The 12,495-nt window shown below is 38.7% G+C and overlaps 1 protein-coding gene and 1 long non-coding RNA gene across 5 annotated transcripts in view; both read left to right on the top strand.

The window, feature by feature from the left end:
- The window catches only part of DNAJC6 (DnaJ heat shock protein family (Hsp40) member C6), a 112,536-nt gene that overhangs the window by 92,777 nt on the left and 7,264 nt on the right, over positions 1 to 12,495 (top strand). For all 4 annotated transcript variants that reach the window (XM_029618515.1, XM_029618513.1, XM_029618512.1 and 1 more), the window contains 2 exons: positions 8,293 to 8,427; positions 8,870 to 9,136. In XM_029618515.1, the coding sequence (XP_029474375.1) occupies positions 8,293 to 8,427; positions 8,870 to 9,136 (402 nt within the window). The remainder of the gene's footprint in view (positions 1 to 8,292; positions 8,428 to 8,869; positions 9,137 to 12,495) is intronic.
- LOC115100196 lies at positions 1,072 to 7,773 on the top strand. The gene is made up of 3 exons (XR_003858991.1): positions 1,072 to 1,217; positions 1,443 to 1,572; positions 7,489 to 7,773. It is a non-coding gene; the product is annotated as an uncharacterized LOC115100196 (long non-coding RNA).

The following is a 12,495-nucleotide window of genomic DNA, read 5'->3' as shown; positions in this document are numbered from 1 at the left end:
CCGGGAAAGCTCAAATTAGATTCTCTCTCAAAGGGGTCTCCACATGTCCTCTACTGACAGAAACTACTTATCATACACTTACCACTATGTGTGTTAAAGAATGTCTTTGTCCTTGAATAAAGCAAAGAGCCCTTACATGCACATCACACACTTTTCTTTGCCCTCCTTCCCTCAGCACATATACCACAGCCCAGGAAGAACCATTTTCTTCCTAAAGATTACATCTTTGTATTTTACACTTCTGAAGTTTCGTTCTCCACTTTACTCTCCTATTATTCCATGCACTGCATGATAGGGAGCTAATTGTTCATAAGGTTGCCAGTCTGCATTGGATACCGTGCCAAGCTCAGGCTAAGATTACATTCAACAGGTGACCATCACATGGAAACACAATGTCATCTCTTTTATATTATGTGCACTACAGCCATTATGGGATATACTGAGAGAAGGTATCCACAAAAGAGACGATACATCTGTACATACAGGACAGAATGACGTCATTTGATAACATGGAAAACCAATGAAGTGTCCTATTTTGTTTGGTGTCATTTCTGAAATGACACAAAACGCACAAAAAGTCTGTTTCATTTTGCTTTGTTTTTACAACATATATTATAATAATTTAGTGCATGCTACAGTATTTGCAAAGTAATGCAAGCTATAAAAATTAGCACACGGTAAAACAAAATGAGCAAGATAGATTACAAAATGTAAATGAAAAATAAAACTAATCTTTTCCCATACACACCCCTACTTTTCATAGGAAACAGTAGGAAACCACTGTTTCTTACACATGTACCATAGCAACAAGCATTCTCCTATGTAATAACAGACATCAGTAAAAATGGATGTGAAACAGGAGAGCCAGTCGCTCATCTGCACCCAGATACATCTTACACAAATCTATCTTTGATAGTTCAAGTGCTAAGAAGTCAACTTATCTCTCTTACTATTCTTATCTTGCCAGAACTTTACTGAAATACTTCATCCTATCATATTTGTCACTTTTACCAAATGAACACGACTGGTTTAACTCCCACCTTCGTGTCACTATTGTGGTCATGTACAGAGTCTTGTTGTGTCCCTCGTGTGATTTTGCCTGATGTGAAACTGGCAGCTGCAGGACCTGCTCATTCAAATGTCCAGGAGACAAGGCTGCCTGCCATCCTCAAGCTAGTGATGCAGGGCATCCACAAGGGCCTACAGGAAGTTCTCTGGTAAGTCTTCCTGCCCACCCCTGTAAGTACTAGTATTTGTTTTGTTTTATTTGAGATAATGGTGAGCATAATGTCTGTAGTGGGCTATAATGTATAGTTGATGTGTCCACTCTGTATGTGCTTATAGTCATAGTCTGTGGTTGCAGGTTATATTTGTTTTACATGTAGTCAAGTTTTAGATGTAGCTGTTTGTTTACTGACATTTTTCCTTGCATTTCTTTTTAGGCTGATAAAGGACAGACAAAACCTTGTTCTGATGAGGGGATATGGGAGGCATATCCTTACCGTTGAAGATGTAGTTTCACAAAATATAGATACCCGTGTACACCAGATCCCGCAAGAGGGTCCAAACAAGGTACGTCATGTTAGGGTGCAGTTTTGTGGGAATGCACTATCATTTTAAAACATGAAAAAAACAAACAATATTTCTCAACTTGTTTTATGCCATTTCCCATCCAAAATGACACAAAAAACTAACAAAATATTTTTAAAGATTTGTCTTTAATTGTTGAAATATCTCTAGAATTTTCTGATATGATTATTATGAGTGATTTTAATATTTATTTTGACCATTTGGATGCTGAATTGACCTCTCTCTTTCTTAATGGGATGACAACTTTGGGCTTTGTGCATCTGATCAATGAAACAACTCATACTAGATCAAGTTTTTGGCCACTGGAGTACTTGGGGGCATGGAACAGATAAGACCATTGTTTCTACTGTTTCATGGACCAATCATTCACTGACTATATTCTCAATACATGGCATCCAAAACATGGGCCCGTGATGGGGAGTGGATTCTTTCATAAGGCATAAAGATAAGGTTTTTTTTTACTTGCTATAGAAAATTTTTAATCTAACTCTATATTATTGCATTAAAGACATCATCTCGTTATTTTTAACAATGCAATTAAAGACAAAAAATAAAAGTATTTTTCCCATAAATTATAAGCAGCTAACAATATACCTAAAGAGCTGTTAGCTATTGTTAATGTCTTAAAAGGTCCAAGAACAGAAATCCCTCCCTGACTGGCTGTAATGAATTTGCTCTGCGTTTCCAGAAAAAGACAGTTGAGATCAGAGATGAAGTGACTCACTCTGTGTAGTATTCTAATGCTGATTTTTTGGAGGTGTCTTTGTGGTTGACTTCTTTGAGTTTATGTTCTGATGAACTAGCATTAAAAGATGAGGAAATAGTAGTTCAAGAAATAAGTCATGGAGACATCCATATTCAAAAGCATTTAGCAAGATAACGCGGAAGTTAACCGGCTAAATGAAGATTTGGGTATTTATCCAACTAAATTCCAATTGCTAATAAGTTAGCTGGAAAAGTTGGGGCGCTCCAGGGGCATAACTGGGAGGAGTTGAGTTAGCCAGCTAAATCATCAGGATAACTTAGCTGGCAAAGTCTGGTCAGACCAAAGAGCTGTCCTAAAGTCAGCCGGCTAACTTTAAGATAGTGGCTGAATATACCTGGATAAGTTTATCTGGACAGTAACTGAATATGGACCCCCCCCAGAGTTGCTCCCAAAGTTGATCTTTTAATGCTGCCCTTCTCCGAAGATGCTGAGACTATTGCTCAGTGCTCAGGAATTCAAGTAAGGTGAAATGATTTTCCCTTGTCTAATGCTTGAAAGTTTTATTTATTTATTTTATTTAGTGTTTTTCTATACCAGCATTCGCGATAGGTATCACATCATGCTGGTTTACATTTAACAAGGGGGGGGGTGTGTAAAATGAAGATACAATAAAACTTTAACAGGTGCGAAGAGAAACGTTGCAGTTACAATAAAACAGGGATGTACACAACTGGGAGCAGAAAAAAAAGGCGATAGGAATTTAGCAGAAAGAGCAATTATTTACAATGTTATTGTTTACAATGTTATGGTAATGTCTGAGAGTAAATTGAGGGTGCGTTAATGTTCAGTTGGGGGTTAAGTTGATGTTAAGGTTGATGTTAAGGTTAAGTTGATGTCGAGGACTACGAATACCACTCGTTCTGCATTAGGGGCTGGATTTTCAAAAGGTTGCACGCGATGGGCCTATTTTCAAAAGGCCCGGCGACGCACGTAAAGCCCAGGGACACGTGTAAGTCCCGGGGCTTCCAAAAAGGGGTGGGGCCAGAGGCATCTGACATAGCGGCCATTTGCTGCTGTGTCAAAGGATCGCGTGCCGGCAGGCTGCCGGCCTTCGCCTGCCTCCAGGCAGGCGCAAAAGGGGAAATAAAGATTTTGGGGGGGGGAGGGGGGAGGGTTAGAGTAGGGCTGGGCAGGAAAGGTTAGGGGGAACGGAGGAAGGCAGCGCGGCTTGGCACGCGCAAGGTGCACAATTGTGCACCCCCTTGTGCGCACCAATACTGGATTTTATAACTTGCGCGCGCCTAGATGTTTATCCAACCTCTTATTTGAAGGGTGCAGAAGATCCCCTCTTAGAGAGCTGATGATTTTATTTAATACAACACTGTCCACTAGGATATTTCCTGATGTTTTTATGAAAACACTTGTTAAACTATTGCTGAACAAGGAGAATTTGGATTCCTCACACCTGAATAATTATAGACTGGTGGCTCAACTTTCTTTGGCTAGTAAAATTTAGGAAAACATAGTTGTAGTTCAATTAACAGAATTTTTAACAACTTACAAAGTTTTAGATGATTTTCAGTCAGGTTTTAGGAGATATTTTAGCACAGAGACACTGCTTACATCACTCTTTGATAACCTTCATTATAAGTTTGACAAGGTTAAAAGGGTATTAATAATTTTTTGATTTTACTGCTGCTTTTGATCTGGTGCATCTCAGTCTCCTGTTAAATCGGCTTAGAGCAATTGGTATACGAGGTTTAGTTTTGCAATGGATTTTATCTTATTTGGGAAAATGAACTCAATCAGTTCAATTAGGTGACTTTACTTCACAGTCTTGGGTTTTTCACTTTCTGGTGTTCCACAAGGCTCAATATTTGCCCTTTTCTTGTTTTTATTTTTATGCTTCCACTATGTCAATTACTAAAAGAACGGAGTGTAAATTACCACCTTGTTGTGGATGATGTTCAATTAATCTTTTCAATTAAAGATGGAGGGATAGGAGAATACTCTCTTAAAACAAAGATCCTTATTATAATCACTACCTGGTATGCAAATAATGGTCTCAAATTTACCCCTAGATTCATCAAAAAGTCTTAATAACGCAGTGATAACGCCCACGCTAAGAAAAAGGGGCATGTTTAGGGAAATTTAGGCGTTTCTGCACCTAGCTTGATGGACTCTCTACCTGGGTAACATCAAGCTAGGTTGAGAGAACATTGTACAAATCTCATCTTTGTGTGAGTTTCCTCACTCTGAAGGACATCAGATCTTCAGAAAAGTGTACTGTTCTGTTCGTACGTCTCACTCTGCATATAAAAGTGGCCCCTAGACCCTACACTACTACTTAAACCTCATCTCGAGTTACTAGGTAGGCCTCCTATAGTAGCATAAATATCTGCTTACTATGGTGCCACCCTCAGAGGCACTCTCTCTCTCTCTTTCCCCTCCCCTCATCCCAGGCCCTTCCCCAGCCTAAAAATGCCCAAAATGGAATGTGAAAAAAAAAAAAAAAAAAAAAAAAAAAATCGCAAATTGTGTTATGGGCATAACGCACGATATCGCACAGCTTAACGCTATTGAAAAACTGTGAAATCGTGCGTTATGCCTTCGCACTTTGCGAAGCCAGCCCACTTTTGCGGAAAACCCACCCCCAACTCCTCCCCAATCCCTCCCCTTTAAAATATTTGCATCAAGCCATGCATTATGGTGCTTATCGCATGCGTTAAGCATTTTACGCATGTGAAAACGCCTTAACGCGTGCATTAACGCCATAGCGCATTTTGAAGAATGATGTGGTTAATCCTAAAAAATCAGAACTTTTATGAGTAGGTTTACCAAATGCAAAGCTTCATTTTACTATTGAAGTACTTAATCAATGCTTGAGTCCTATTAAAGCAGGTTAGGATCTTGGGATTTGGTTCGATTCAGATTTGTCTATGAAATCTCATATTTCAACTGCAGCTAAGTCTGCTTATTTTCATTTGAGATTGACTTGACAAAATTTGACATCTTTTATCACATTAAGACTTGAGATCAATTGCACATGCTCTAGTAATTTCAAGATTAGAATACTGTAACCTAGTCTGTATAGGCCTCCCTAAGAAGTTGCTTTACTGTCTGCAGCTTATTAAAAATACAGCTGTTAGGGTAATAGAGAGACTTAAACCTAGTGATCATATTACTCCAGTAATTTGGGAATTACACTGGCGCCCAAGAAAATGATGGATTCAATTTAATTGCTAGTTTTAGTATTTAAGATTTTATACTATCAGGCACCAAGTTATTTATCTAGGAAGATTACCCATTATATGCCAACCAGGGCCCTCTGACATCTCAACTGGACCTTCTTGTGGTTCCAAGTGTTCAAGAGATTAGATTAGAGAAGTATAGGATCTTTTCAGTGGGAGCACCTAAAATATGGAATTCTCTTCTGCTAAAGATTAGAGTCATGGAAAACTTAATTTGTTTTAGAAAAGTGAAGGCTTGGCTGCTCTGGCAGGCTTTCATGTATTGTGGTTTTTTTCTCTCTAATTGTTGTAATTTAATATGGAGCAAATTTTTATGAGCTGAATTTGTTTTTATATCCTGATTGTAACCCTTTGATCAATTACTTCTAAGAGTTATTTCTGTAAGTTTAACTTTTCTATTGTAATTTTAATCTTGCTGTAAATCGCATTGATATTTTATCAAATGTGATAAATGTAATAAGTGTTGTAAAAATAAACCACATGCTGTAAAACTATAACGCATGCTAAAAATGAAACAAATGAATGGGAAAATGAAACAATAAATGAAATAAAAGGAAAATGAAATAGAAAAAAAATGTTTTATGTACACCCTACAGTTTTAGCACCTACACCACAGCCATGTGGTGACTAAATATTTTTCAGCTTTTTTTCAATTGTTTCTACGTCTGTTTATGTTTGAATACACATGCTTCCTGTTTGTTGCTGTCCATTCCATGCATGTGAATTTAGGAGACTTGTGGCATGGTCCCATTGATTCTCAGTGTTCCATCTGTGACGCATGCATGTCATAGTAGATGATGTTGGTTATTCTATATTAGCTATATGTTATTCAGCTGAAGCAAGAATTTCAATTAGATGTACTATGTTTTACTTACATTCTTTGAGGTGTTACCAGATTTCTGTTTTTGGAACTCAGTTTGATATCAATGACTGCAGTATGGGAAATTTCTGTGTTCAGTTTTCTGTTATTCTGTGATTTTTCCTGTATTATGGTTTCTTTTCTCAACCACTCGACAAAAGGCCAGTGGTTGCAACCCTAAACAGTAATGGTATGACTGCATTGGACTTCCAAGATGGCTGGCAAACCTGCATGGAGAGACAATGATTTCAGCCAAAAACCTCAACTAGTATGGGGAGGCTATGTATTTATTTTAGACCACAGCCTCACATATTTTGGTGGCTGTAGGGGATTATTATAAAACTCGGTAATAAGACATGGAAAGGGCCTGAGTGTTGGATTAACTAGTGGTCTTTTAAGAATCAAAGTTGAGGATGAAAAGGTCTGAAATGACCTTACCAGTAGACATGGTGGAGGCTAGCACTTTTAAGATTTTGGGCATGCTTGGGACAGATATGGAGGGCAGTGTTGGGTAAAGAGCTGAGAGGTAGGCAAAAGACATGTTGGGGAAGGGGAGGCATTAGATTTGGGTTGCATATAAGAATTTATATGCTTATCTACCCTAACTGCAAGAAACTCATATGGTTAGAACGAATAGGCCGATGTGGTCTTTATCTGACATTATCTACAGTGTTACTATCTCATTCCCTTTATCTGTTTGCTTTATTTAGGTTGTGCTGTAATTTTAAAATGATATAAAACATCAACTATATATGTTATATTGTTTGTCATTTTCTGAAACAAACTAGCAAAATTGTTTGTTGTTTATCATTTTAGTGCATACTATATGCAAACTCAAGCAAAGTATATACATTATAAAAATGTAAGCATGTTTAAAAAATAGCATGCACGAAAAATAAAACAAATAAAATAAATCAAATGAACTATATAATGGGAAAATGAAATGATATGAATGACAAATCCAAAATGAAAAAAAAATTAACTACACAAAAGTAATAGATGGGAGCTGTAAGTGATTTGGAAGGGAGTAAGGAAGGGGTTTAATGCTTGCTACCTTAAAGATTGCTTTTCTTCTTTTGCAGCAACCCACCAATATGCTAATCTAGTGTTTGCTGGGGCAGCAGAAGGAGATGAGAAGGATCCCCCCACCTCCCTCATCTTGCTCCAGGAGGGAGGGAAAGGGAGGAAACTAACCACACCCTACCACTATCACCAGTCTGTCAACCTTTGAGGAAGAGGCTGAAGAGCAATATGGAACAGACTTTCCTACTACAATCTGCCAAATACTTCTAGACTGGCCACTATCAGAGAAAGGATGCTGGGCTCAATGGACCATTGCTCTGCCCCACCATGGCATTTCTTATGTACTTATGTAGGATATATTTTATTTTGTTTTCTGTAAATAAATTTTTCCTAACCTATTTCTAGTGTGTCAGTTCCTCTATAACTTGTTTTGTGCAATGCTATGTATGACTGAAAAGTTGTGAGTGGTTAATTGAAAGCTGACGTATATGTATAGTATGAAGGAGGTGTGAGTGATTAACTTGTGTGATACAGTTTTGACTGTACCAGAGAATCAAGCTTACTGTGTATAAGACAAGAAGATTCTTTGAAATAAGTTCTTGCATACAGTTTACCTGACCATACTTATTGTGGTAATATGAAATAAAATGCAGGTACGTATCATAAAAAAGTTCACAGTATTTCAGTGTCTTTTATGCTGTTTTTGCATTGCTTTTCTGTAGTCTGTAACACACCTTAGGGCTTAATTCTCTTTTTTCTCAGAGAGAAAAGGCTTAGTGAATCAGGCCTTAACTTTAACTGTAGTAGTGATAATATTCTATGCAAAAGCGAATGCTGACCTCAGTCTTCCTTTCCCTTCCCAGGTGGTTTAGGTGTAGAAAGCAGATCTGCTACAACCAGCCCTACTGGATCTTTACACAGCACTCCAACTCATCAATCCAAACCTCAAACTCTGGATCCTTTTGCTGACCTTGGGTCTCTTGGTGCAAATTTAACAGGTTACATTCAAAACAATAATTAAAAAAAAACCAAAACACTTTTCCAGTGGCTGATTACAATGTTTCTTTAGGATGAGCAATTAAGGCCAACAAAGGCCTTGAGCAAAAGAAAAGAAAATAGAAATGATGGGAAAGAAGACATGAAATACAAGTTAACAAAATAGCTTGACATCAGTATCCCACTTATAGCCATTTTAACACTGGAGCAAATAAATGTTTAATCAACCAGGTAGAGTTGTGCTTGCTTAGTATGAGTATATTGACTCCTATGATCCTACTTGATCAAAATTCTTATTTTAAGAGTGGTGAGACAGACAGTTCAGTATTAGCAGCAGCAAGAGATTGATTATGATCAACAAGATTTGTATGTAGTAGCAAGCTTGACTATACCATGTTTTTGCAATGTGCTAAGTTATATGTTTTTTTTCTCTCTGTATAACAGGTGGATCTTCATTTGCCAGTAAGCCTACGACACCAACAGGAATGGGTGGAGCATTTCCCCCTATTGGCTCACCACAAAAACCATCTCCCCACCAAGTAGGTGGCTGTAGTTGGCAGCAGGGTACTGGTTATTCCTGGCAACAAGTACAGTCAAAAACTCAACAGAATATCCCTCATTCTTCACCCCAGAACAAACCAAACTACAATGTGAGCTTCTCTGCCATGAACAGTGGACAAAATGAACGTGGAAAAAGCACAGCTAATGTTGGTATGTTTTACTTAGACCAAACTTGTTTTTTCTTCTCTGGTATAATTCTTTCAAAGCGAACCCGCTTTTAAGTTTTAAATTCATTTGACGTGGACTTTGATGATTAAAGGAGGACAGGTTAAAGTAATCACGTTTCATTGCAAGAGGCGTATGGTATACTGAGGTAGTTCTAGAGGTCTTAATAATTTTTGTCTACCCACTTGGGATCACTTCTACTTAAAATGCAGATGGAGGCCACCTCTCATGCAAAAAAGAAACAGGCACACAACTACTTTTCTTTATCCTTGCAGTAATTCTGAACTGACTGCAGTTATAGTGATGCAGGCTCACTGTTTCTTCCTTTGCTCCTCTTTTTCTAAGCCAAGTGCAAAGCCCAAGTTCTGCAATCTTAGGAAGTAAAACACTCTAGCCCCAAAGCAAATTGGAAGTTTTCATGTGGCCATATGCTTACAGTCTCAGCTGGAAAATGTAATACTAACCTATCATTCTACTGATACCTTGCACATGCTACCTGAAATTCACAAACATGAGAACTATAGGGCCAATATTTAATAAGGCAGCCAATGGACAAGCTAGCTGGCTAAAATTACCCAGATAACTTGTCTCGGATATCCAGTGGGGTAAACATCCCACTGAATACCCACAAGTAAAGTTCTGGCTGCATGTGGCTGGATAATTTGCCACTTAACCAAAAATATTCAAAAAGATATCTGATTAAGTGGCACTGTTTTGGAAAAACAAAAGTAAAGTACAGGCCTGTTTCCATTCCCCCCCCCCCAAAAAAACAAACACACACACAATTTAACTAATGGCTTTGCTAGGCCAAGCACACCCTTCCCCTCCAAACCCCTTGTAGCACATAAAATATGTGGTGGTGTCCACAGGTCAGCCTTCTCCCTCCCTACCTCTTCCCTGGTTACTCAGAAAATTCCCCCACGTATGCCTTCTCTCCCTTTCTCCTTCCTATCCCAAACCTACTTCTCCTACCCACCCAGTACTTTTAGAAATTTAGACCTTCTGCTGAGATTGCTGTGGTCTAGAGTAATCCCAGCCACTTTCAAAATTGCCCTGAGAGCAACACTGGACATGTAAGCTATCAGTGCTGGAAGCGTAAACTACCATAGCTTATGCTTCAGCACTGTTCTCATTAAACAGGTCCAATCAGATTTTAGACAGGGTTTCCTTGTTCTTTTTATACTACTCTATCTGGTCCAGAATTTTTCCCAGATGGTAAACTAATCAATAGCTTTGCATATCTCACCAAGGTTAAGAAGTCTAGTGAGATCCTCTGATCCTCAGTGGCAAGAGTTGAGCATCCCCCCCAAACAACTAATGACAGTAGAACTTCCTTCCTCAAACACAAAAATTCATTAAAAAATTCACTAAATTCCCCGTAATATTCTTAGGAAGATATCTAATACTATTATATGTATTTTGAATCTTATATATAGCCTAGCTGTTTTATCTTTTGCTTATGATGTGTCAATAATTGTCCAGTTTTATCACACTGAACATAAAACCTTTGCTTTGAAAAATGAAATGATTTCTTTATTTCAAATACTTGCAGGGTTTACAATTCTTCCCTAGCCATTGTTAATGCTCTGTATACTTTTTTGGAGCCTGTGTGCATATGCTGATTCTCAGACACTGTTATACAAGATTCAAAATCTTGTTTGTTTTTTGTCCTTATCTATTTTTTATGTTTAACTAAAGAGATGATAACCACTCTCAAGACAGCTTTGAGTGTCTCCCATCTTAATGAAGATATATACTTCTCCTTGGGATGCCCTGACTGAAAATCTGCAAGAGTCAGTGATTATCCCAAAAGGGATAAATTCAGTCTCCAAATATAGCCTGGGGGAGACTGTCATACTAATCTTAAACTTAACAGTGGATGATAATCAGACACAGTGCAGGGCAATATTTTATTATTGCTGATTTGAAAAAGGATGGCTGAGGAACATAGAAAATAATCTGTTTTACGGTAGGAATCATGTCAGGCGTACCCTGGTACACGCCTGAGCTCAGGGATCTTAAAACCCATCTTAAAACCCATCTCAGAGCTGCAGAAAGGTCCTGGCGTAAGCACCAATCCCCCGCAACCAAAACAATATACTACCAACGTATGCATGAATATAGAAAGTCCATACTCCAAACCAAACGAGAATATTACGCCAAAAAAATACATGGTCTGCAACACAATCCCAAGGCCCTCTTCTCCATGGTTGCCGATCTAACCTCGCCCTCCCTCACACAACAACCTGCAATTTCCTCAAAAAATCGGTGCAATGAGCTTGCACAATTTTTTAAAAACAAGGTATCCTCCATCACAGCACAATTCTCTCGCAACAGCTTCAAAATCTGTCTCCCCTCTATAAACTCACCAATCTCCCTTTCCACTTTTGATTCCTCTTCCTCCCTGGAAGTTGAGAACATCCTAAAAAAAATGAAACCCTCTTCACATCCCTCTGAAACTATTCCTTCTAAACTCTTACTATCTATATCCAAAGTGATCGCCAAACCTTTATCGAATATTCTTAACTGTTCCTTAGAGCATGGCACAGTCCCTAATTTTCTCAAGCAAGCAGTAGTGAAACCGCTACTCAAAAAACCCAATCTTGACCCTGCCACCCTATCTAATTACAGACCCGTCTCCAATCTACCCCTCCTAGCTAAAGTCCTGGAAAAACTAGTTAATTCACGCCTATCTGATCACCTAGAACAGAACAATATTCTCCCATCCACCCAACACGGTTTCAGGAAGCATTTAAGTACTGAAACCCTACTGCTCTCCCTACATGATACCCTCATCAGAGGAATCGACTCAGGATCCTCTTACCTGATTGCAATGCTTGACATTTCTGCTGCATTTGATACAGTCAATCACGATGTCCTCCTCAATATCTTGAAGAGTATCGGGATTACTGGCAATGCCCTCACCTGGATTCAATCGTACCTCCAAAATCGCTTCTTTACTGTTTTAGTGGACAACAATGAATCTGACCCCATCAGTCTCCCTCAAGGTGTGCCCCAAGGATCCTCTCTCTCTTCTACCCTCTTTAATATATACATGCTTCCCCTTACCACGCTTCTCACTAACCTTCACATCAAGCATTTCATATATGCTGACGATGTGCAACTCATTTTCCCATTCTCTGACTCTCTACAAACTGCGCTACAGAACTGGGAATCCTGTCTCTCCTCTATCAACCAACTCCTCAATGACATGCAGCTAGCTCTAAATCCCAACAAAACTGAACTATTAATCATATCTAACAGGCATCCGCTCCCAGACATTCCTTTTGCATACTCATCTACCACTTTCCCCCCCGCACACTCGCAACCTAGGTGTCCTTATT

The sequence above is a fragment of the Rhinatrema bivittatum genome, chromosome 10 (assembly GCF_901001135.1).
Source record: "Rhinatrema bivittatum chromosome 10, aRhiBiv1.1, whole genome shotgun sequence".
Taxonomy (NCBI): domain Eukaryota; kingdom Metazoa; phylum Chordata; class Amphibia; order Gymnophiona; family Rhinatrematidae; genus Rhinatrema; species Rhinatrema bivittatum.
This window is presented reverse-complemented; position numbering and strand designations above follow the sequence as displayed.